Source organism: Mus pahari, chromosome 21 (assembly GCF_900095145.1).
Source record: "Mus pahari chromosome 21, PAHARI_EIJ_v1.1, whole genome shotgun sequence".
In the NCBI taxonomy this organism is placed as follows: Eukaryota; Metazoa; Chordata; class Mammalia; order Rodentia; family Muridae; genus Mus; species Mus pahari.
Window position 1 is genome coordinate 49791371 of NC_034610.1, and position 27292 is coordinate 49818662.

A 27292-nucleotide genomic window follows, 5' to 3' on the forward strand; every position below is an offset into this window, starting at 1 on the left:
CTCCTCCTCCTCCTCCTCCTCCTCCTCCTCCAATTAGACAGTGTTTAATATATATTAAGTTGGCCTTGGGCTTGTTCTGTGGCCAAGGATGATCCTGAACTTTGAATCTTCCTGCCTTTATCTTAAAAGTGTAGGGATTGTAGGATATGTCATCCTGTCCACTTATCATAGTGTTGGGGATCAAAATCAGATATTGTGCATATAAAGCAAGCCCCCACTAAGAAGCAAGTCATATCTCCAGTCTTCTGGGCTTATTGATAGTTCAAACATTTCTAACACCAATAGTGGACAAAGCAAGTCCATCAGTCTAGTTATAAAAAATAACACTCCAAAGTTCAATTACCTATTATTATTTTATATATAGGCAAATGTGATTTTAGTTTATTTTAAAGCAAAGTATGTAGGGGTAATTGAAAATGTGAAAAACTGTGCTCCGTTCACCTGTGGGACAGAACTTAGGAGACATGATAATGCTGTTCACTTGTCCAATGAAAAGCCCCCAGAATGTCTACTCACACCAGCTCATCCTCAGCAATTTCCTTCTGTGTTTGAAGATCTTTACTTCTCAGTTCCTTCAGCATCTGGTCGATCTCCTTCTGAAGCTCTTGCAAGTTTCTCTCTGCTGTCCTATCTTGATTTCCTAAGGTTTCGTTTAGTTTTACAGCTTTTTCATTTACGGCTATGGGGAGGAGGTAAGGGAAATTTGGTAAATTAAGTCACAAGAATGTCACATGCAAAACTGGCATTCAACACTTGGTCTTCTCACCATGCCCAGGTTGCTCCTCCTGAGCACCAGAGGCAGGTACCAGGGCAGTCAGCAATGAAGAGGAAAAACTGTCATTGTTCTCCAGGCTAAACTCCTTTTGAGAACATAGTAATTAAGGTATTGTGTGTAATGGAGGGCATATAAACAATGAACAGACTCAATCTCTCTTCAGGTAAGAGGAAAAAGTAGGAGCTGTATGATTCAACATCGTGTCGCTGAACACATAAGCTCCTTTGCCTTGCTGACCAGTCGCTTTAGAATCTGAGAATGGAAACACTCTATCTAGGCTGTGAGCTCACTGAACATGGACCTGCCCGTGCATTTCTACAGCTTTGCCACGTTCAAGTTTTAAAGGAGGAAACGTTCATCGGTCTAGGGAAATAGATTAGGCTAGAAAGATGCCTTCAGCAATAAAGCCCATCCCAGGAGTCTGTGTGTACAATGAAGTAAACAGGGTTTCTAGCTGTGCTCTTTGGAATATTAGGATTCTGCAGGTGTGTTGAGTACTCTACAAATGACGTCTGCTCTGCCAAGAAACTGCATGATAGGTTGGTGTTCTGCGTGAGATTTCATCTGGAAAAAGAATTCTCTGTCAAATAAAAGTTTAAAAACTTGGTGAATTGAAACAGTTACCTAGCACTATCATTCATTTTAGCCTCATGCTCTCTGAAGAGTGTTCTATGGGACATTAATTTGGTGAGTTGAAGGGACATATTTTCTCAAGCTCTTTGTCTGTTGAATATATATTTCTACAATATTACCCATGGAAATCCTCAGAGTGAAGAGTCTGGCCTAAGAGCTATTTTCAAACATTTAAAGGTATATCTAAGGACCTCTTTAAAATGTAATAAATCTTGAGCTTTCCTTATTGGAGAAATTTTTCAGATTTGCACTGGGCAGAGCTCATAAGTCAGGTTCACACAGTACCAAGGTGGACTTTGAGAAGGCGGCTCTGAAATGCCGTACACCATTCAAAGGCAGCAGGGGCATCTTGGAGGTGGTTGCTTTTTTTTTTTTTTTTTTTTTTGTGGTTTTTTTTTTTTTTTTTTTTTTTTTTTAGAAATGCAGACTCCTGCGCCTCACCACAGATCATCTGAGACAAAAGTCTAGGAATCAGGGACCTACATTCTGTGTTTGACCAAGTTCTCTTTGATGCTTACTGGGTATAAAGAACACCGACAAGTGGAGAAGCTGAGTGTGTCTCACCTGCTCTTTCCATATTCCTCACCCTTTTCTTATAAAGGTGTTCACTTAGAAAGTTGCTGTAGCCAATATTTGTTCTTGAACATCACAGCTAAAGACAAAATGTTATTTTCCTTCCAAAATCATGATGCAAAACTTGATTCCTACATGATGGTAAGTAAAGATGGGGCCTCTGGGACCTTAGGATATCTTTTATATCTGTACTTAAAGATAAATCTCTGCAGAGAAGCATCTGGTAGGAAACGAATGAACAGAGGAAGGATGAGGACCCCCAGACCTCAGCTGCATACTCTGGAATGCATATGTCACTTCTCTGCAACTGAGGTGACATGTGAAGAATTAAGGAGATTAATGGGTTACAGAAAAATTATAGTATGTGTAAGAAAATGATGCTGCACTAAGAAAGAGAACATCATTTTTATATAAGAAGTCCAAGGGTCAGAGGCCAGTGGTAGACTATTGCCCAGCATCCACTTAACCCCCAGCTCTGAGCAGAAGGCTGACAGACAAGGTTTGATCCCTCTACTGCTTTTATAGGTGGGATGAGATTATAAACCAAAGATTAATGTGGTATTAAATCCTATGTCAAAGTATATAGTGTCCCTTTCAATATCTTTCCTATAGAGTTGAAAATAATTGTAAAATATATTACATTAATTAACTTTACTTATTCCAATCTTATTTCAGAAGAGGGCTTTATGCTAATTAAAACTTTTTATATTGTTTTTCCACCTATAGGGTTGCACCCCAGAGCGTGTGTCTCTAGCTGCAAATGTAGCAGAAGATGGCCTAGTTGGCTATCACTGGGAAGAGAGGCCCCTTGGTCTTGCAAACTTTATATGCCCCAGTACAGGGGAAGGCCAGGGCCAAGAAGTGGGAGTGAGTGGGTGGGTAGGGGAGCAGGGTGGGGGGAGGGTATAGGGGACTTTTGGGATAGCATTTGAAATGTAAATGAAGAAAATATCTAATAAAAATTTAAAAAAATCTTTTTAAAGACAAGATAAAAATCAACATAAAGGGAAATAGAGGAAAGGAAAAATGAAAATGAAGAAAATATTTCTAGATAGAAAGGCAAGCCATACTGTTTTTTTTCTGAAATATCATAAATCAGCTTGAAATCATGGAAGCTGCAGGTGTGTACCAGAGAATAGATGTGGCCTTCTCAAGAGAAGTGGGGAGCACCTGTAAAACAACCAGGTTCCTTGGAGGAAGCAAATATACTCTTCATATTAAATCTTAAAAACCCTCTGATAAGTTAAGTTTATCAGGAATAGAATTTGTTATTCTGTCCTGAGAAACAGTCAAGGAAGATGACTAGTATAATTAAGTCCTGCAATAAATCAGATCTAAATAGTAATGGGGTTGATCTTTGTTCCTCACTAATTCTAACCCAGGAGATAAAATATAATTCACTCATGATCTGATCAAGAGTCAGGGCAGAGTAGATATAAAATTACAGTTGACATAAAAGTACACCGCAGTTGAATAGAAGTTGATTATCCATAGAGGCCATGACTCATGGTGGAAGACACGACATGAGATGAATAAGCCATCTACTTAAATGCCAGGTAGACTCACTCACTTTCCACAGCAACTTAGTGCCACCAACAAAATAGAAAAGTGCTCTGATTACCCCCATCAATGGGGTGTAGGTGAAGGGACAAAAAGGATGGTGTAATGTAGTTAATGTTTAGGCAATTCCTGTTCCTTCTTGACTTACATCCTCTTTACTGCCTTCTCCCTCATCACCGTTTCTCCTCACTCCTTTTCCTCAAACCTTAAGCCATCTTGCAGAACATCTCAGCTAGAATTTATCATATTTCTGATATAGTGTATGGAAATTTGAACTTTAATGTAATTGTAAAAACTCTATGAGGTCTACCAAATCGTGTCTCCTGGCAAAAATGAACCCATGTTCCTAATTCTTCAGATACAAATATCCCACATGACACTGTACCCGAGTGAGAAGATGGTACATGAGCACCATAGATGTATTCAGATCATCTGAACAAAGCATAATGTAGAAAATGAGTGACCTCTCTGCTGACTGGCAATGCCTCTTCATCAGGTTTACAGACCCACATCTCTGGTTGAGTATCATCTTTTCATTGCCCCTAATGGTGACTTACTGCCAGTATACAAACTGTAAGACGATACCCAGGAAAACAAACAAAAAAGCCCAAGTTGATCAAACCACCAGTTATATCTCTGCCTCTCTGTGGGAAGAGGGTGAAGGACTTATTGCAATGAAAAAAGGAAGCTGATGTCCACTAGCAGTTACGTTTATGAACAAGTTGATTATATATATGTATGTGTGTGTGTGTATAATTTTATTTTACTTGTGTGTGCATGTACCTTGAGTGTTTGTGTGTATACCTCATGCATGCAGAGGCCTTTATAGGAGGCCTTTCAGCTGCCTGATGTCAGTACTGGGAATCAAATCTGAGTCTTCTACAAGAAGAGTAAGTGCTCTTAATCACTGGCCTTCAGATCAAAGCTGAACTGATTTTAAAATATAGTCTCCAGGAGGGTGTTGAGTGTTGAGATGTCAGACAGAAGATGAGAAAAGTGACTTGCAGAGATCTACCTGGAGGGAAGCAACTCTCTGCCATACATTTGTTGTTTGGGAGGCATTTTCAAATAGCATCAGTGGAAAATAATGCCAGGGAACACACAGTGGTCTCATGCCTCAGAGGTATGCATCAGTGTGAGATTAATTGGGATGCTTTTCTAGATGAAGTAGCTTGGTATGTTCAAGAACAACAACCTTATCTGAAAACACTGCTGTTCCATACACTGGGCAGTCAGTCATTACGAGTGATAGACCTCCAGTTAGACTCTACTGTGAAGTTTAGCTCATATCCCCTCTATTTTTCCATATTAATAAAAGAAATAGCAAACATCCAAAACAACAAAGTAGAACAATAAAGATGTTTAGCTTCACACATTTTTAAAGGTGTTTAGAGACCCAGAAAAGCCACTTTTTGAACCTCCCTAACATGTATGCATATTTAACATTTATTTCAAGAGACTGGAGAGCTGAGGGTTTCTTAGTCTGGGCTTTTTCCCAAAGAAGTGACTTACATTTCAGTTCCCAGCCACATTGGGAGATGCCAAGAACTAATTCCTAGCGAACTACGGACTAAATGCCAGGGAGCCTCTGGTGAACTCGGGTAGCCAAATCCAAGCACCAGATGTTCTCTTGCAACTCATACCAAGTACTTAAAGAACCATTTTAAGAAATGAAAGAACAGTGTTTGTGTACCAAATAGAATGGTAAAGCTAACTTTTAAAAAGAAAAGATGAATAAATTTTCAATAGCTCTGGTCAGAAAAATAGCAAAGCCATATGTTTTCAATGACTTATTTAAACATCCTAGAATTCATCCTATTCTACACCTATAATCACAATTTCATCAACTGCCATTGCTCAGTTAATGTGATAGGTTATAGATTTCTGCTAACCATGACCCTGAATATGTCCAACAAAATGCTTTTGACACCTACAACTTGAATTTAGAAATGACACCTCCTTATAGGGCCTATTCAAATCTCCTTTAATCCCTTATTTTAATTTTTCTGTAAGAGAAAAAAGTTAAAATATGATTTTTTGATACCTTCAGCATCCCGGACAAGTCCTTTAATGAATTTTTCCAAGGATTCTGCTCTGGAGTTGGTCCTCTCAGCATCTTGTCCTGTTTGCTCACCATCTGCTGTCACTTTGGTTGCCTAATGATCCAAATTTAGGAAAAGCATAATTAATAGAGATGATAAAGTTAGAGCAAGATAAGCTCCCTCTGGCTACATTTTCCTTCAAATTTTACTTTGAGCCAAATGCAATCGATGAATTATTGATCAGATGTACTGGCAATGACACCCTGTGCTCAAGTATACAATTAAACTTTATGACTGTTTCCATTAAATGAAAATCAGAAAGCTGTATTTGGTCTTGTTAAAGTTCATTTTATAGGTGGTGACACAGAAGTGTTAAAACATAGTTATTTAGAAGTATATCTTCAAGGTTCCAATGCCAAAGTCTTTAATGGAATCCTCAGACTCCACACGTGGCAGTTTTATCTGGATTTTATTTTCTGAAACGATGTGGTATGCAGCAATGACCTCTTGAGGGAGGAACTGGACATCTGTCTCAGTAAGCTTGATTCTATGGATTCAGTTTAGATCAATATGTTAATTAAAAAACACAGGGGGCAGGGAGTATTTAGCATCTCAGTAGTAAATGCTATTTTGTAACACTCCAAAGATGCCAGTAAAACATTCAGGCAGAATTAATACTGCTTTCCCATATGACGTCACAAGAAGTAATCACAGAATCATACATCATGGTCAACAAAAGGAATCAGAAGCCCCCAGACAGCTCTCCCTTCCAGTGCATAGCCTAAAACATACTCATTTGTGCTCACATTGGTTAGTCCTTGGAAGCAATGGGATGGATTTGTTTTCAATGCAAATATAACATAGTCAAGTACAGACAGAATGGATGATGTTAAGTATTTCTTAAAAAAAAAACAAAAAAAAAAAACAAAAAAAAAAAACCACAAGGTTTCAATCACAGAAACATGGGCTTAAGCTTTGTTTCTCTATGCAATAGGACTTCTCTTTTGTTAAAAAGATGCTGGTACTCTAGTTACTGAATCAAAGAATAAAAAGGTGCCTTTGCATGATAGTACATGATGTTCAGGTTTGCATAGTTGTAACACTCTACAGCAGTGGTTTTCAACCTGTGTTTGGGGGTTGGGCCAAACAATCCTTTTGGGGGGGGTCAAACGATTTTTTTCACAGGGGTTGCCTAAGATCATCCTGCATCTTATACATTTTTATTAGGATTCATAATAGTAGCAAAATTACAGTTATAAAGTAGCAACAAAAATAATTTTATGCTTGGGGGTCACCACAACATGAGGAACTGTATTAAAGGGTCACAACATTGGGAAGGTTGAGAACCATTACACAGTCTTGTGTCAGAATGCTTTCATTCTAGGAATGATGAGAGAATTAGTGGTTTTTTTTTTAAATAAATATACAAGTGGATTTTAAATAACAAATGTTCATTTGACCAGCACAAAACATGACTGGCGATAACACAGGAATTGATCTGCATTTTTTCCTCTACCCTACTCACTCCAGCCCCATTGCAGGAGGGAACAGTAATAGGTTGAATTCATGGTAGAACCTGAATTCCAATATTTGTAACTCAGTTTTTAAATGTGCAAGTGTCAATATCGCAAGGATGAAATGGTTAGAATCCATTGGAACCATTTAAAACTCTTGTTTGCAGCAGGCAGCAATGACTTGGAGGATACTAAACAAGCGCTTGATGCTCTGATTTATCCTTCTGAAACACTAATAATAGGGTGGTTTTTTCCTTCAGATTTTTGACAATTCTTTTTAGAAATAAACTATGTACATAATTTCTAAGTATCTCAATTACCTGCTTTCATGGTAATTGTTACAAGGAGTCCCAGTAATTTCTTTCAGATCAGCATTCTCTAGCCATTTATACTCGTGGCTTAGATGGGTCAAATAATTTGACACATACATATACCCACATATACACACACTTCTTCAATGTTACTTTTTGTTCTAACTAAGCTAAACCATTCAAGATATTGACAACCTGAAATATCTTAGAGGTTTCTGTAGTGTAAACTGTGTCCTGATTCTGCCCTCCACGACCCCTCCTATGTTAATATGTCACTGAACACCATAATGGAATTGGTTTACCGTATGGTCATTGTCTTAGTCAGGGTTTCTATTCCTGCACAAACATCATGACCAAGAAGCAAGTTGGGGAGGAAAGGGTTTATTTGGCTTACATTTCCATACTGCTGTTGATCACCAAAGGATGCAGGACTGGAACTCAAGCGGGTCAGGGAGCAGGAGCTGATGCAGAAGCCATGGAGGGATGTTCTTTACTGGCTTGCTTCCCCTGGCTTGCTCAGTCCACTCTCTTATAGAACCCAAGACTACCAGCCCAGAGATGGCACCACCCACAAGGGAACCTCCCCCCTTGATCACTAATTGAGAAAATGCCTTACAGCTAGATCTCATGGAGGCATTTCCCCAACTGAAGCTCCTTTCTCTGTGATAACTCCAGCTGTGTCAAGTTGACACAAAGCTATCCAGTACAGTCATCTTCCAACATCTTATGAATAAATGAATCCACCAGCACCAGTATATTTTACTATACAAAAATATATACTTTTTGACTTAAAGTTTAATTTTTGCCTTAACAATATCTTTCCTACATTACCAGTATAGTTGCACCATCAGCTTCACTAATCCTTAAGAATTTAATATCTTTAATTCTTTAGAGTGTTTATCAGTGTGCCCTCTCTTATATTTAGATGGCCAAGAACATATCCACTGTGTGTCTCTCTCGAGTTATTGCATTTATGGAGTATTGTGTAAGCAACTTCATGAGCAAACACTTTAGGTTCACGTCATGCCAGCACTCCAGTGTCCTCTTGGTAAGAAGCATGTTTACAAAGGTAACAGCTAGCAAAACTCCCTAAAGTCCCCTTAGGCATGTCACATACGCTAAGCATTCCCCTTCTATGGATTCTCTTGTTTTCTATTGTCTCTACCAAGAATGAGCTTCTCCAATCACTTTCAGCAGAGACTTTGCTTCATGTCATCTGACCCCTTTCCAGTTTTCTTCTTCTAAGCATGGCCGTTACCAGGGCTCTTAACTAGGTCTCCACATTCACTGCAGACAAGTGCTTCCTCCGTAGCACAACATATTTTAGAACCACATTAATGTAGTGAATAAATAGCCGACGTAGCCACTCCGTGACTTCCCCTCTCCTCTAAAACATAAACACCTTAGGGCCAGTTTTGGCCTGCTGTATTCATCTTTCTGTATTTCTTTCTTGGCGTGGTGCCTATCTTAAAATAGTCCCAGCATCCAGTTAAATGGGCCTCTAAGCAATTGTCCTCACAAAGCTCATCAGAGTTATTAGGTATTTGCTGTTTCTGTATAATATCCACTCTCAGGTGCTAGGGAACCTGTCTCACTTTCTTTATTCTTGTGCAAACCAGTCATAGTCTGTGGCAAACTGCAGGGCGTCTAAAATGTTGGATGACTGGCTGGTATAAAAATAATCAAACCAGCCACTCTTCTGAAGTGCTAAAGCCTGCTGGAAGGATCCAGTGCCATTCAGACTGACCATATGCCTGGTGCTGTGCTTGCCAGGGAATGTGGACAGTGGAACAGGTTTCTGGGCATTTCTCAATGCTCACATGAAGCTGCTACTTATGAACTGCAGCTGAGGACTTGGGAGGAGAGCCAGGCAAGAGGCCCTCCATTTGCAGAGGCACCACATTCTGTCTCATAACCTCTTAGTAACTTCAAGTTCTGATGATACATGAGACTCCAGGATGGGGAAGGAGGGGTCGTGGTTCAGCATAGGTGGTATTGCTCAAATCCTGTTCAAGGCTTACTCAGGATGAGTCTCTTTGGCACACATAATAACTTCCTTTCTCTGGCATCTTGACACTGGCTTGGGTGTATTAACATGTTAAAGGACAGGTTATATAGTTAGACTCTGCCGGACTGCATTCAGTACAGATTCACAAGGGCTTAAACACTTCCATCCTAGCAACCTTCATTCCATGAGAGATACCCCAGAACCCGGACCTGATTTCTACAGGATGCAAGTGAAAGTATGGGAAGCTTAAATGTTCTACTTAGAATCATAGATATGGAGCAGAGGGGGGTGGGGACCCACAGATTTATTGGCTTTTTTTTTTTTTTTAGTCCATGCTAAGTGATATTGCATATCTAGCTAATATCCAGGCATATGAGGAAGATATACAGGGAGACAGAAAATCTGAAGTGGGACAAGGTCATGGTTGACATGAAGTATACTTAAAATCATTTGATAAATCAACATGCTTCACAGTCCATACCAGAACATCCCTTAGGTATAGATATTTCAAATCATCTTATTTCATTCTATTGTAGCTAGGTCATCCTCTGGTTAAAAGGGTCCCAGAAGAAACCCATGAAAGAAGTCTCCTACAAATGTTCTGTTGCCTAGGACAGTGGACGGAGGATCCACTTACGGTCGTCTCTGCCTTTGAGAGCTAGAACTGTGCCTTGCCAATATTTAGTCCTAAGATTGCCAGGCACCATCCTTCCTACTGGATGTCATCATTCCTGACAAATGGCAGGGTGTACACAAAGAACACGCTCACCCAGGAGAGGCTGTTGGTAATACTACTGACGAGAGCTAAATATCAGCTGCCTAAAAGATTCAGTCTGGGTGTTCTTTTGTTTTAGAAAATTGCCATTCCTATCTCTGAACCACGCTCCCTCTTCCTATGGTCAATATTTTTTACTTATCCAGACATCTTTTATCATCTTTGACTCTCTTACTTCTATATCCCCTGCTTGTATCTTTCCAGTGTTCCTATATAAAAATGCTTTATGCACAAAACACCACTTTACCTTTGATTATCTTTTGAAAATATTATGCTCACTCAACTGGATTATTTTTTCCCCTGGTTTTTAGTTTTTGTCGATTTATTTCAGAGTATTTAGATACAGACAGCATGCTTGACCACCATGCTGACATTAATTTGCTTCTGAATAGTGTAGCTTTTACTTCCCTGTGGTAGCTCAAGCAGGGCTCACCATGTCTCTTAAAATCTGCACATCATTTTCTTGGTTGGATAGTACTAGTGTCTTACATTGCAGGCTTCTCTATGTTAAAATAAGAACCTAATGGAGCAAATCTAACTATTGAATAGACAACATTGCCTAAATACCACATGCTTTTGAATCTGCAGACTCATATGGGTTCTTGCTATAATTAAATTACAGATGTAGTCATTTACATGATATTTCTAAGGGTCATCTTTTAGACAGTACCTGTGCTGTGTATCTAAGTGATAGTGGCTTATACCCCAGGCAAGCTGTTGGACCAACAACACGCAGGGAAAGAGATGGGAAGCTGGTTCCTGGCCCTGTGGAATGACAGGGAGACATTTCTAAAGGAATGCCTTTCTAAATATGTCCAGAGTCAATTTTCAAAGGTGCAAACCAAAGCAACATGATTTGCAACATATCCCACACCATTTTAAAAACACAGGAGGAAAAATGAAGGGCAATCAATGCCAGCAACTTGAACTTTAACTTTCCCATACTGGAAATAAAGTATCACAAACGTAATATTACTGGTACTTAAAAATTGAAAAACTAGTTTTTGTTACTTTGCAAGTGCTTCATCTTCATTAAGCTTGCGTTTCAATAGACAGTAAATGACAATGTAATGAAGCTAAATTGTGATATTCAGGCTGTTTATAGCACTGTCTTTTCATAGACTGTAAAGCATTAAGGTAGCAACTTTCAAAGGAGCAACTAACTTGGTTTAAGTGCTGCCTAATTTTAATACAGTTTTAAAGAAATTCAAAGCCAGTGCTGATTTTGGATTCGTCTACATTTCTTGTAGCTATTCTGATGCTAATCTTTTTAGCCAGAATAGTAGGGAAATAGATTTCCCTTTTTAAAATGAGCATCAAATATGTAAGGATTCAAGGCAGATGCTACAACAGCTATGCAGAGTGAATGCACATGCGTCTTGAACAATACATGGTTATCAGAGGAATGGAAGCTTTAGCTGTGAGGCAACTTTGAAAGGCTAGTGAATATCAACACTATCCGATATCACAATCATCTGACACATTCATGGAAATCCTAGCATCATGAATTCTGAGGGCCTGGGCCCTGACCCAGGTAAATTCCACGATGAACCTCTAGTTCCAAGACAGTAGGTATTGGAGAACAGGAAGTTGTGGCTATTGCATGAGTCGGGCTCTGGTCCAATCATAGGACTTCTTGCTTATCCACTCTCTGTGTAGCCTACTCTTAGATGCTCAAGTCCTCTACCCTTCCACTTATGGTTTCATGTTTCTACAAGGGTTTGGACTTTCCAGCAACTTGACCACCTGCAGACTATTGTTAGCTACAATAACTAAGGATGCATTATTCCTACATGAAGCAGGGTGCTGCAGAAGTAGTCCTGGAAGGGTAAAACACTAAATAGAAACTAAAGAAGATGGAATAAAGTTACATTTCATTCATACAGCCCGTTGGGGGAAATTCTCTGTACTACTTTTCTAGCTTCTGAAAAATCTTTTTAAAAAAGTATATAAAATATAAGATTGATTTTAAAAATTAACATTGGAATTAAGTGCAAGTAAACCATAGACTTAAGTGTAAAATGAAAAACTATAAAGTTACCAAAAGGTAAGACAAGAAGGCAGTGGCGGCAGCATCAACAACAACAACGACAAGAAACCCAGACATCCTTGGGTGATGTCAATGAGTTATGGGCTAAAACTGCCAAATATAGATTCATGGGGAACAAAGAACAAAGTCAAACTGATGCACTAGACAACATTAGAATTAGAAACTCCTGTACCTTTATGAAAATAAGAAAATAAACCATAGAATAGAAAACAATTACCCAATAGAAAACAATTACAAGAACTTTTAAATTTTAACAGAGACAGGCTGGGAGGTTGGCTAAGTGGGCGAGGTGCCTGCTTCACAGTCATGAAGAGCTGAGTTTGGACCCTCAGCACCCAGGTCAAAAGCTGACCATAACATTCAGCCTCTGTAATGGCCCAAATCTCCAAATCTAACAATGCCAAAATCCACTAGGGAGGTAGAATGACAGAAACTCACACTCAGTGCTGGGAATTCAAAATGTTATACCTAGTTCAGAAGACAAGGGACCTTTCTTACAATACTAAACATACTTGTAGAAAAAAAACACTCCAGCAGTTAGGTTGCTTGATGCTTACTCAAATGAGGCTCATGTCTACACAAAATTCTGTACAGAGGTATTTATAATGAGTTTATTCACAATGCTAATACTTGGGAGCAATCAAGGCATTCTTCACTAAGCATGGATCAATCAACTGTGGTGTGTGAAGGGAGAATTCAGGACCAAAAAGGAATGACCTATCAAGCCATGGACAGATGGAGGAGTGAATAACTCAGGGGGAAAAGTCAGTCTGAAAATGCTGCATTGTGTGTTTCCATGGTGTTCTGGCTAAGACAACACAACAGAGACAGTCTAAGTAGAGAAGCTGTTCTCTAGTACATGATCATGCTGGGTATTGACTTGTTTTGCTTGTGTGCAATGGCAAGAGTGAACAGAAAAACAGGTGATAGACGTTCGAGAATAATTACAAAGCACTGTAGGTTCACTGACAATGGCAAATATCTCCGTCTAGTTGGGAAAGTGAACAGTGGAGTAGTTATGAGTGGAGGGAGGGGGAGGAGAGCCGGGTCAAAGGTGTGTCTAGACTCTCTGCACTTTCCATTCACGTTTGCTTTGAGACTTTAACTGTTCTTAAAAGGCTTCTAAAAACATACAAATTTAGTCTGCAGAAGGAAAAAAAAAGGGGGGAGACGTGGGTTTAGACACACAAGTGATCTGACGTTTGTCGTAAAATAGTCCTGTGTTTCTAGACTGAGATCATTAGGCTACACAGGTTCGGGGAGGGCAGGGACCGCGGCAGCTTCACTTGTAGGTTTATCTGTGAGTCTGCCACAGAACTTGCAAGGGTGACACCCAGTAATCAACAGTCGGGTAAGTGGCATGCTGTATTTCATGAACTTTTCTCTTAATTGTTCTAGACCAGATTCAACTGTTGCACTTTTAGGCATTTCTCATGTATGCTTTTGTTCATTTATTTCATGCTTTATTATGTATTTGCATGTAGTTATATCATTCTGGAGCTGGGTGAGGCTCAGGACCCCGTTAAGCCTTTCTTTAAATAGACAATGTATGCTCCAAGGATGTTCTACCTCTAATGTTCTTTGTCATTTAAGTCCCCTGGATCCGAGTTTGCAGGCCAGGCTCCATGTTCATGCGTTTTTCTATCCACAAGATGGCAGACTTTATGCTGTTTTCCCCAGCCTCCAGTGGTAAAAGGACCTTCTTGCAGTTTTGACAATTCAGCCCAACCAATGACTGGGAAAAGTCTGCTGGAAGCAGCATGGATTTTTTTTTTTTTTTTACATCCTGACTCTAAATGGTGTCTTAAATGCTCCAGATTTTGACAGTAAAGATTTCATTTTCTAAGTAGGAGTACTTCTTGAGACTGTATTTCTGTAAGAATGTAGAGACTCCATGAGGATTGAAGACAGGACAAGGATTTTCCTGTTTTTTTCTTTTCCTTTACACAATCAAGGACAGAGTTTTTGATACTTCGGACTGATTAAAAGAAAAATACATCCTTTACAGTGGAGTCTACTAGATAGGGTAACCTCAAACGTATATACCCTTAACCTTTTCTCCTGACCAATGTCATGTATGTCAACCCTGTTTCTTGATTTATTGTTTGTGCATTTGGAGAAGACCACAGGGAAATAAAAATTCCTTTGGAGAAGAATTAGCCAACCAACCGTTATTCCTGGAATTCATTAAAAAAGTTGTGAATTAGAAAGAAGATTTCAGAACATGAGTGTGGTTTGCTTTAACTTGAAGGCAACCAGTTCCCTGAGGTGTGTGCTCTAGGATCAGTCACAGTTTTTCCAACTCACTCTGGTCAGAAGCTCATTCATTTCCATCACAAGTGTGTTCACGTTGCCCTCTGCCACCTGAATGAGCCTCTCTGGTGCCCGCTGCGGTGAGAGCAGGTGCTGTAAAAGATTTCAGACCATGTACATATTAGTAAATGGTTTAGCAGTCATCCCAGGGTCAGACAGAGCACATTTTTGTTCCTGTATACACCACATACTTAGCACTTCTACCCTCAGTAGAACAGAAACTATTATAAGTGGACAGTTAACTCACTGACTGCCAAGCCAGATATGTAGGTAATTATTAAGATTTGCTGTACTTTATTGAGAAATTAGTATGCACTAAAGTGTTTGTTTATCCTTTACCCCCATCAAAGTCTTATAAAAACTCTGTGAGATAAAAGTCACTCCACTTTTCTGAATGAGCAAATGTTGACTGCAGAGAGTTTTTAACAAAGGCTCACAAGCTGGTACTGAGTTGAGTTTAAAAGGATCTTTGCATTGATCGAGGCTCCCGTTTCAATCAGCGTAGCTGTAGTTTACAAGCAAGAAAGAGAGCAGCTGCTGCCACAGGACCTTTCTTGCTAGGCTGGTCCTGCTGTTAAGATTGGTAGGAGCTGGCTTTATACACACAGCAGGGCCATATTCCACCACAATCTATGGGATACTATCTTTAGACAGGGTCGCTGTTATAGTAATAAATATAATGAAAATTAGGCCACTCTGCAAGCTTGTCAAAGGGTAGACATTTCCACATCCTTGTACCTATCAAAAAATACCCCACCCATTTCATGACCACTCATTTCATGAGTGGTCACTGTTCCTTATTGGTCATAACTTTAGTACCCCGCTTCTCTTATTTTTATGTAAGATTTGCTAGAATTTACAGTTAGGGACTTACTCCCGCTTTCTAATGGCTCAACTGACTACCAGCTACTACGTCCAGGAACTCGGTCCACCATGGAGACCAAGTACAAGTCTAAAGATCGTCTGTCATCCTTTATGCCCACTCATGGAGATGTTTCTCAATTCCCTCCATGTGGCTTAATGACAGTGATGGCAATGAGTTAATAGGTTAAGCTTTGATCATCATGTGAATTATCTTGGTAGTACTTGGCAAGAACTTGAGAATCATAACACTGTAAGATATAGTTTCTCAAACACTGTAAATTATCAGGATAGGATCTTAAGCTTTCAAATAACAGATAAATCATGAAGAAATAATATAGATAAAAATGAAGAAAAGACTGGGATTTCAGAACTATCAAGGTCATTTTCATACACTCTAGGACATAAGGAAGAAAATGACAGAGGCCTTTTCTACTAATGATGCTCAGGGGTAAATCCCGTCAGAGATTGCTGCCAGGAACCTCGTCATCCACTGACTACATGTTATATTAAAAAATGTTTATGTCCAACTGAAATATTTGATTTTCTAATTCATTTCCTAGCCTGTATTCTTTCTAGGTGTGTGGAAACTCACTGGTTAGCCTCCTTCCCATGAAGTATTTATGTCTGAATGTAAGACGTGAGGTAAGTAGGTCTATAGCCTAGCTGTCAAGGTTGTTCTTCATATTGCCCTGTGCTCTAGAGTTTCAGCCTTATCTCTCCCAAGCAGGCCTGACTTCTAATGTCTGCTGACAGGCCCAGTGCATATCTGTGCCTCATGCAAGTGGCTCTCCTAGGCAAGAACCAGTGGGAAGAGCCTGGCCTGGGGCCAGGGAGGCCTCAGTACTGACCAACTAGATTTTCTCACGTGAGTTATTTTTGTCTCTTTAAGGTTGGAAAAGATGTTCAGTCTCAAAGCCCTAAAGTCATACTGCCTGTATTCAAATCTCACCTCAACATTTATTAGCCATGCAATTGTACTTCAAGCCAAACTTCACTATGCCTCAGTTTCCCTACTGAAAAATATTTAATACACTTCTTTCATTTTAGCTTTTTCAGACAATTGCAATCGAAAATCTCCATAGACTAGGTGACTTGAACAAAATGGACAGTTCTCAAAGCTGAACGGCCTAAGGTACCAAGTAACTGGGTTGCTCGTGAGGACCTGCACATGGTTATCATCTCCCTATGTTCTGAAATGGCTGGTGAAGAGAAAGCCCCTCTTCCCATTCTTACAAAAATCATAGTGAATCATGAAGGCTTCATCCTCTGTCTACAATTTAACAGTGATCGGCTCCCAAAGATTCCATTTCAAAATACCATCATGATGGGAAAGAGTTCATAAGCTGATGTGTTGAGATGCTAGTCTATAAGGTTTTAGCAAGTGTGCTTTCAAAAGTGATTAGGTGATAAGGGAGCCCTATTCTGCTTAGGATTGTATTCTTTGGAACATACCCAGAGAGCTCAATATTCCTCTCTAGTATATAGGCCACAACAAGCAGTCATACGTATACAAGGAATGAGCCCTTACCAGAAACGAGTCTGCCTTCAACTTGGTCTTTCCTCTCACCAGGACTGTTAAACCAGCACTCGTCTTGTTTATAAACTAGCAAGTTATGGCATTTTGTTAAGGGAATCAAATAGACTAAGACACAGTTTCAATATAGAAGCTTAGGAGGCATATATAGTTCATCAGAAGTCTGTTTCTGCTTCTTGGGTTTTGTTGTTATATATCATAATACAATTTACAATAGTTTTTTCCCCCAGAGAACATTGGTCAAAGGTACTTTAATGTAGAAGCACTTCATCATGCAGTCTTCAGATCATAAAACAAAAGGAAAAACAGGCATTCTGTTTCATAAAAAGAATTTATAGATATTTGTGTAACATGATTATATCTAGAAAATATGAACCAAAAAGCAATATTACCTTTTTTATACTATTCATACTTATTCATACTATACAAAGACATTTAATATTTTTCTTTTTGAATTATGTATACTTTTCATGAAACATTTACAATCTTAATCATATACCTTTTCAACAAATGTTAGTTGTTTTTACATTGCCATTGGCAATGGTGACGATTAAAAAATATTAAAGAATATATCTCCTAGAAGAGCAAGATCACCAGCCAGTGAATGAAGTAACGATGATTCATTCCCCTTTCCTTACCAGCACTTCCCACTTCTCATCCTATTAAAAACTGCCTCTGCCATGCAGGTCCTAGCAACCCTGTGCACTCACTAGTTTTTCCTTTTTTTTTTTTTTTAATTTCAAAATTTCAGAAGTTACACGGTAACCATGTACTTTTGTTAATGGCTTAATTATTATAAAATTATTTTTTATTTTATTTTTTATTTGTTTAGTTCTTTTCTTTTTTTCTTTTCCCCTATTTTTCTCCTCTTCTTCCTCCTCCTCCTTCTCCGCAACCCCTCTCCTTCCCCCTCCTCTCTTGTTTTTCTCTTTTGATTTTTTTCTTTTTAGACAGGGACTCTCTGTGTGGCCTTGACAATCATGGAACTTACTCTGTGGACCAGGCTGACCTCGAACTCAGAGATTCGCCTGACACTGCCTCCTAAGTACTGGGATTAAAGGTGTATACCATTATGCATCCACTTCACCCCAAGCTGTTTAACGATGCTTTTGTTTTTTGTTGTTTTGTTTTTTCCTGAACAGCAAAGAATCGATGTAAGCTTCTGGAATGTATGGGAAAATCCGACCAGTTAAGACATGCATGGGGAACTGAGTGCAAGTTGTGACCCTATGGGGATCCTATGGCTTAAGTACTTGAAAACTGGGTGCAAACATCCGAGTAACAACTTCTTAGTCCATGTAAACCATGTTAATTTCTAAATGTTATTCACTAGTCTTTTATAAACTGAAAGATTTAATTTTAGGATAATTTAGAATGCCTTGAATTGAAACCTTCAGAATGACTTTCAAAGTTGTACAACATTTTAATTAGTTTGTTTTTTTTTTCAGGAATATTAAAGACTAGTAAGAGCTTTCCTGAATCCCAAGGTACGGAACTAGGAGATGGGTGCCAGCCCTTCATCTTAGGACCTGCCTTTGCATGGGTCAAAGGACAAGTGGCGTGCATAAGTCATGTATGGTTATGGTTGTCACCTCAGGACCCCTTGAGGGGGGCTCTTCAGTTCCACTGCAGAAATGTGGAACTGAGTACCCTACCTGCCACCTGCAGAGGTAAGCAACAGTAGGGATGTGGTCGATAGCACGGCCTCCTTGCTAGAAACAGTTTACTTTCAGCCAAACTCATGTTACTTTAGATGAATGCTTTTAATTTGAATTTTATTTGCTTTGCAGACTCTCGTAAGGATTAATTTGTTTTGATTTTATGGAGCTATCGGTATAAGGGGTACATACCTGATTTTATGTTTGCACATATTTAAGTCACATAATAAAACTGATTTATGCCAAATGGAAGGGGATAGAAGAGTATTTGACTTCAGCAGCACTGTGCATAGGACAGTTCTCTGGTTTGAAACACCCGTTTAGGTATTGCTTTCCTGCATTTGCTGCATTCTGGTTTGGGGAAGATGGACGAGTAATGGCCAGACCATTTGGGCTGCCTCGTTCATCTCAGCCCCTGCCTGCTGCTGGTAGTGCTTACACCTACCTTGAGTTCCTGAGTTGTATTTTCAAGACCATACAGAATTTTATACGGAGCAGGCAGTGGGCCTGTGAGGTTGATGTTCATGGTCATCTGCTCTAGACGAGCCAGGTCACCAAGAAGAAGGCCTGTACACTCGTCTCCACAAACTGTGGAAGGGGAAAAACAAAGAAAATTTGCTCATGCTGAACACTCCAGCCAGATGTTCAAAGATTCCAGCTATATAACAATTTATGGTCTGAGCACAATTCTATGAATGATGATGAGATGCAGCATCTCAGATAATTAAGGTTATCACACTGTCGACAGCTGAAGAAGAATGGGGCAACAAAGGAGCAAGTTATATCTCTTTCCTGGAACCTGAAAGACAGAGGGACCAAAGAGGAAGAACAAATGGAGTTTGTATAGGGGAGGGGGAAGCATATTGCAGAACTAGTAAAGGAAAGACACGGAAAGTAAATCTATGAGAACATTGCATTGGAATGTTCTCTGTACCCAAATATGCCATGCATCCTCCACGGTACTGCATGGCATCTGTAGCAGTTTATCCTGCAAAGGCTTCATGTACTATGAAAAACAGATACTACCTAGATATATAATAAAAAGATTTTACATGTGTTTGAGTGTGTGTGAATGTATATACAGGTGCAGGTGCACAAGTGGGTATTCTGTGCTTGTGAAGGACAGGGGTCAATGTTAGATACTCTCACTGGTCCAGGGGTTATGATTTGGGCTAGGATCAATGGTCACCAAACGTCAGAGATGCTCATGTATCTACCTCCCCAAAGATAGGATTGCTGGAGCATGCAGTCACATCCAGCTTTTTACTTGGGTGCTAGGAACATGAACTTAGGCCCTTCTGTTTATATGGGAAACACTTTACTAACTGAGCCCTGTCCTCATGCTCTGACAGAATTTTTAAATCCAAAAGAAAGATCCTTTCTGTGACGATGGGATGATGTTTACCATTTTGGCCAGCATCCCCTCCTTCCCTAAGCATTTTCTCTCTCTCACTGAGCTGCAGCTCCAGGAATCTCTCCCCCAATGATTAACTTTATTCAGTCAGGAATCTCTACCCCAATGATTAACTTTATTCAGTCTTGTAAACAAGCAGCTTCCAAAGGTAGAACAAGGTCTAATGTTTACATAATTGACTTTGCTAGTATCATTCATATTATCTTTAGTGTTCAGAAAGAGAAACTATTCGAACTTCACAGAGGTGGAGTGGGTGGTGGTAGAGTTGGTTAAAAAAAAAAAAAAAAAAAAGAAATGGATTTTTGTTAGCGGTGAATGTGCTATGCAATTGAGGATGACCTTAAAATTCTGATCTTCTGGGTTCTGATCTTCTGAGTGTTGAAATTACAGGCATGAGCTGCTGTACCTTGTTTATATAGTACAGGAACCCAGAGTTCTGTGAGTGCTGGGCAAATACTCTGGCAGCTAAGCTACATCTCTGTCCCCAAACTTTTCACAGTTAAGCTTGACATGGCAGAGTAAGGCATGTTATCTTTACACCAAGAAGCACGGAATGCCATAATTATGCCGTATACATTAATCTACGTATACAGATACAAACTGTCTTCCAGTCTATCGATGGATCAAAAGTACATTCATGTTAGAAGAGAGAAAATATATACATAACATAGAAAACACTGAGTTCTGGAGCGGGATTGGCTCATGCCCCAGAATGGCAAGAATTCAATCAGTTCTCTAAACAGCACTCCCCTGAGCACTTAATGGAGGGGAAACCATTAAGAGATGCTTGTAAACAAATGAGAAGTGCAGAGAGGATTTTTTTTTTTTTTTTTTTTTTTTGGATAGGACAAGCAGTTAATGGTAAGCTGCCATATCCCTTCACAGGGATCTAACAGTCCCAGCAGGACTTTTAATAAATCAACTCCTTGCGGGTGGCCAGTACAAGTGTAGCTTGTCATTTGAGTTACTCTGCAAATTCCTGACATTTTACAAGTGAGTGAACAAGTCTCGGGAGGCAGGGGCCGAAGTCTAGAGCTAGAGCCATGCCTCTTACTGTCCCTGCTAGACGGAAAGAGAATTTTTGCATCAGAGAAACAAAGTAAAGGGAAGCAAGAGCGGTGGCTTCTTCACACCCTTGGGCGGTGTGAACCTCAGGAGGCCTGTCAGCATCTGGCTATTGTAGAAAACATATTGCAAGGTATGATGAAGCGCTGGCCGACATAAAGATGTAAAGAGGCCCGGTGTGGTTCTCAGACTCCACGTGGCATCTGAGCCACTGGAAGGGCTTTGAGAACTTCCGGGACACGGCAAACTTTTGGGTTTCTGCTTCTGGAGGTGATGGGATGCCATGCTCTCTGATATTAATGTCGAGAATGCACTTGCCCGACAAGCTCAAGAGAGACATTTATACCGTTGGTTTGGGAGCAGCACTGTGGTGACAGGTAACTAGGAGTCTTGGCATCACCCGGGGGGAGCTTAACAGACAAGCAGAGCCTTGAGCATATCTATCCCACATACCACAAGTCACAGGCTGCGTCTGAGGAAGAAAAATTCCACGTAACCCACATAGGAAAGACCGGACAGTCTGCTGGAGACCAGCGGTTCTCAACTTGGGACGCACAGCAGAATCACCGGGATTCATGGTGTGCACTGACCCTTTCCATTTCCTAAGATTTGGGTTTAATAAAAATCCATGGAAATAATTCAGCCATCAGTATTTCTAAAAGGTTTCCAGTTGATTCTGGAAGCAAGGATTTTGAAAGAGTGTGCCATAGGAAAAGAGGGAATGCATAATTCTCAAGGGAGGAAGTCATTTTGCTTGCTCTCTCCTCTGTCAGGGAATTTCATCTTCACCTACCTTGTTCATAAGCCTTCAGATTAAATGTGTGATTTTCTAAGAAGGGAGACCTGACTTATAAAGTTAGTGTTAAGTGAACTAATAAGTCATAACTCACTCCTGTATTCTTCACCTTTTAACAATTTAACCCTTGTGCGTGTACTGGCTATTTTTTGTTTTGTTTTGTGTTGTTTTTCGAGACAGGGTTTCTCTGTGTAGCCCTGGCTGTCCTGGAACTCACTCTGTAGACCAGGCTGGCCTTGAACTCAGAAGTCCGCCTGCCTCTGCCTCCCGAGTGCTGGGAATAAAGGCGTGCGCCACCACGCCCGGCTGCGTGTACTGGGTATTATTTTTTATTGTTTACATATTTATAACTTGTTTCTCCTTGACTTCAGAACAGACCTTAAACATGGTTTGTTGAGTTATGGTCTTTCGCTTATATTGTAATGCTAAATACTGGCAGCCCAAGGCCTGAATGTCCCCAGGAATGAGAGTTTGTGTGTACCCAAATGACTCTATATAACCTTGTCCCCCCAAGTTATGCCTGATTGGTGAATAAAGATGTCTACAGCCAATAACAGGGCAGAAGAGAGTTAGGCAGCGTTTTTGGATTTCTAGACTTGGGGTCTGAGGAGACCACAAGGGAGAATAAAGGTGGAGAGAAGAAAGACACCATGGGTTATAGGAGCATGTCCGTGAGGGTTGGCCAACTGGAGTTAAGTGCAGTCCACATAAAACCTAGTAAGCAATAACTTGGGATTATTGATAGGAAAATAGATTGGTTTTAAAAAAGATTTATTTATTTTATATATATATATGAGTACACTGTCACTGTCTTGAGGCACACCAGAAGAAGGTATTAGATCTCATTACAGATGGTTATGAGTCACCATGTGGTTTCGGGAATTGAACTCAATACCTCTGGAAGAGCAATCAGTGCTCTTAACCACTGAGCCATCTCTTGAGCTCAGGAAAATAGATTCTAGTAACTTAGAGGGTAGATATCTGCCCAGCTCTAGTGGTAATTAAGGCTTATTATAATAATAAAAGTTTTGTGTCTTTTGTCTGGAAACTGAATGATTAGAGACAAGATAGATAAAGCAGATATGAAATTAAACATTTACCTTAACAATCTTTGCCACAGTGTTTTGGACATTGTACACAGTAAAAATTGAATCAATGTTTGCACATTACTATCTTTGTTTAATAAAAAGAAGAAAATATTTTAGACAGGAGTAACAGGTGTCAATATGGCATAATTATGCACATTCATGAAAAGGAAGGAAAAATGGGGAGGTAGGAGTTTGGGATCAGGGGAGAAAGGTGTTGGTTACATGGGAAATGTTTGAATGTGAGAATGGTATGTTTGATGGCAAAGAGCCACATAGACACATAAGGAATACAAACAAGATAAGAACAACAGTTGGAGGAAAACATAGTAGCCTGGTGACTACAGAGGTTATCTAAAATCAAGATGGACGGTTGTTATTATTATACTTCTGGCAACATACGTAGAGAACTGATACCTCACCACTGAAAGACGTGCTTATCTGTGTTTATTGCTTCTCCACTCAGAATAGCTAAGAGATGGAATCAGCTTAGCTGTCAATCAATTGGTGAGTGAATAATGAAAATATACAAAACCACACCACAGAATTGCATTCAGCTACACATTAAAATGACATTATGGAATTTGAAGGTAAGTGGGTGGATGTAGAAAAACATTATAATAAATGAGGTGGCTTACACAAGGAAAAGCAAACACCTTGTTTCTCCGTCATCTGTGTATCCCAGCTGCAACTCTAATTTCCACTTCCTGTATAGATCTCAAATCTTGAGGGAGGGGAGATAATATAGTCTAGGTAACATGAAGTAGCAAAGGAATTCTGGGAATAGAAAGGTTAAACAGGGATGGGGCACGAGATTAAGACAAGGGAGGGTTAACTAAAATGAAATATAAAAAACTTGATGAAAGTCTTCTATCCTGTAATCAAACTAAACCAGCACAGCTCATTTTAAATCTGTTAGAAAGGAGATCCCTTCACACTGGGAAAATAGTCTGTCTAGAAGCTGTGGGTCGTTACACGCAATCACAATGCCAGGTGTGGTAGATTTCTTTATGAGTATTTGGTTAAGGAGACTTTAGACTCTAGAGAACTTCAAAGGAGAGCGTTCTCTAAAGTAATGTAGACTCTTGTCCTTCTTCTTGGTCACACTGTAGAACTAGATGATAAGAGTCTAGTCCTAGAGACATGACTATGTACTCCCTCCTTGCTGGAGTGGCTTCCACTGTGCTGGAAGGTGCAATGCAGGCAGTGGGGAAAAGAAAGCATTGGCAGTGTTATGTCATTTTGAATGTCCAATCCACAGGAAAGAATCCACATCTGGTTTTAAAACCTACTCAAAAGCCCAGGATGGGAGAAGTCATAGCTCCTAAGGGGGGAACAAAAATGTGTTGTTTATCTAAACTGACATAGCATTGACCTAGCTTCGAAATGTATATGTTCATACCCATAGACAGAATTCTCAGCCATAGTCAGTGGAGCCTCTGTTTCCAGAGAACTATGGTTATGAGAGTTTTGGCTGTAAAAGATGCTGAGGAGAAACGAGTGTTCAGATCTAAAGAAGATGGCATATGGTCTTCCCTCCACTTGTTAGAGAACATGGGGAAGAGGAGCTTAGGGAATGCAAGAGCCAGAAGACAAGGAGAAGGGCTACAGAATACCATCTTTGGGCTACACGCAGCCATTCAGCCTCTGTAAACACAGAATCTCAGAACATGTGGCTCTCTACCCTGGGTCAACTGCAACTGCTCCTCAACAGGCAGGTGTGATGGAGGAGGGACTCAAAGGGCCCTGCCCTACACTGCTGAATTATTTCCTACTGATACATTCAGGAAAGGGGGAATGATTACTTTCAGGTGTCTATCCACTGGTGATCCCAGAGATCTTTTGATTGCCCTTTCTATAATGTATTTATTTTGGTATACTTTATTTATTTCCCAGAGTGAATTGGACTAGTTTTTTTCTTATAATATTGCCAAAGGATTCTTACTGGGTGGTTCCTGAAATCTTCAAGAAAAGGATCCACAGTTTTTCCTTCCCCAACTTATTTCAAACAAGAACAACCCAAGGACTAGAATATAGAAATTGGCCTGATATTCTGGGACATACCACAGGCACATTGCTGACCCAAGGAGCACAATGACGACTGGGCTTCCTCTGTTTATTCTATACCTCTCCTCCAGTCTGTTTTGGTTCCTCTCCTGTTATTGGAATGAAACTCACTTAATTGCTTTCCCAAGAACTCATCGATGTCATTTTATGTCTCCGGATCCAAGGGTCTACTATTCCTTCCTATGTAATGATCACTGTATTTGCTTTTTAAGGAACAAAGTAGATCAAATTTGCATAAGTGAAAGGTAAGTTTTATAGTATGTGCAAGGTATTACACTCACATCTGTCTGGATGGTTCAAAAAGACTTATGAATGGAACAGCCAGAATGGGACTTTCCAAAGCTTCTACCCAACTCAACCATGGCATTTTAAGGTGTATACACTGGCGAGGTTACTGTTAACCTAATGGCTTGTCATTTTATTCTGACACAAAACATTCTACTTATCCCACAAACTACTTTTATTTGACCTTAAAGTTTATTAAGTATATGGCAACAGGTATGCAAATGAAAAACAAATTGAACTGACTACAATAGGAAGATCTGAAGAGCATAGTAGCATGGGTATTCACACTCTGTAAAGAGCAGCTCTCCGACAAGACTGCTGGGTAAATTAATACCTATCTCATAATCAGGACACCTTCCAAATCTCTCTAAACCGTTCTCCTAATTCAATAATACAGATAAGCTTATAAAGCCAGAGCTTGCCGAGAATGCGTGAGAGTAAAAGCAAATATTTCAAGACTATGATTAGATTTTACATGACTAAATGTTTCCGAGTCTTTGCCTATAAAAGTGTCAGGATAAATTTGTGTCTAATATTAACAAATGCAGTACTAAATCCAGATCATTATAGCTGGGCACATTGAAGGGGCAAATCGTGCAGCCGATATTACACATCTTTCTGTTAGCAATTAGTTCAAAATATTGCATTTCTACCAGAGTCCCCCATGCATAGTAATTACTGGCTTACTATCACAAAAAAATTTACAAACCACATTTAAAACAAAGAAGCTGAAGCAAAAATGAGCACACTGATTGCTTGAAAAAGGCCAAACTCTTTAACTAATTTTAGATAGAGATACATAAATTGTCTGCTGAGATCAACGAGGGATAAACGAACATAAATTCACGTTTTTAACAAAAGATAAAATTTATGCTCTAATATGTATATGTTAAATTAATTAGGAAAACTAAAAAACACTGATATATCTTTGGATCTGGTTGTGTGTGTGTGTGTGTGTGTGTGTGTGTGTGTGTGTGTGTGTGTATTTTTCCCTTAGTGACTTGAAAAAGGAATCTTCAAGCAGGACAGATAGTTCACATTTGCAACCATGGTGTTCTAGAAAAAAAGGCAGGAGAATCAAGAGTTCAAAGCCAGCCTGGGATACAAGGAGAATGAAAGGCCAACCTAAGGAGAAATCCCTGTCTTGAGAAACAAGGCAACTTTGTATTACCCCATTTGGGCCTTATTAAAAACAGATTCAGTGTAATACTTCATCGTTTATAAGTCAGAGTCTGTAATAAGATTGGATTTTAGACATATTCAAAAGGTTTATTTACCTGTTATTTCTTTCATTTAGAGGAAAAAGTATTTGTTAATTGTTAGAATAGCATGGGAAGGCCCCTTAAGAGAAACCATTACCTTCTAACCTCCACCTCCAGGTAGACACATGTATTGTCTCTTGTTTAGAGTTAATCCAGTTGGTCAGATCAAATAACCTAACTAAGGGAGGTGGGTTCACCTTAAGCCAATTAAAGAGGCAGAAAAACTGTCCCTAAGGAGAGGGTCTACTTAATTCTCTCAGAACATCTGCCATCTTGGACAGTCCTTATGAGACACACTGTGGCTGCCTTTCTGAATCCTGACTGAGACAGCACTAACTCTCCTTTTTCTTCCTCACCTGTCTTTCCCCCAAAGCCCAGCAGAGCCTCACTCTGCTTTTCCTGGTGCTGTAGGCTTTACTCTTGCTCCAAAGCCTATCTCCCTGCTGTGGGGCTGCCTATTTACCTTGTGGCTAAGCTAGCATCCATGCTGTCTTGAGCTCAAGCAGCATCACTGTGTTTCTTTCTCTTTTATATTCTCATCCACTGGGATGCAGCTGAAATTCACAGCTTGCCTACCCCAAAGTTTTCTTCTCTCCCTCTATTTTCCTCCTCATCCTTTTCTTTCTTTCTTTCTTTCTTTCTTTCTTTCTTTCTTTCTTTCTTTCTTTCTTTCTTTCTCTTTCTTTCTTTCTTTCTTTCTTTCTTTCT

General features: G+C 39.7%; 1 protein-coding gene across 1 annotated transcript in view; it reads right to left on the reverse strand.

The window, feature by feature from the left end:
• Positions 1 to 27292, reverse strand: part of Lama2 (laminin subunit alpha 2) — a 454349-nt gene that overhangs the window by 135605 nt on the left and 291452 nt on the right. Inside the window, exons 35-38 of the mRNA XM_029532909.1 lie at positions 19056 to 19198; positions 14549 to 14647; positions 5586 to 5697; positions 517 to 679 (exon numbers count right to left, since the gene is read on the reverse strand). Coding sequence (XP_029388769.1) covers positions 517 to 679; positions 5586 to 5697; positions 14549 to 14647; positions 19056 to 19198 — 517 coding nt within the window. The remainder of the gene's footprint in view (positions 1 to 516; positions 680 to 5585; positions 5698 to 14548; positions 14648 to 19055; positions 19199 to 27292) is intronic.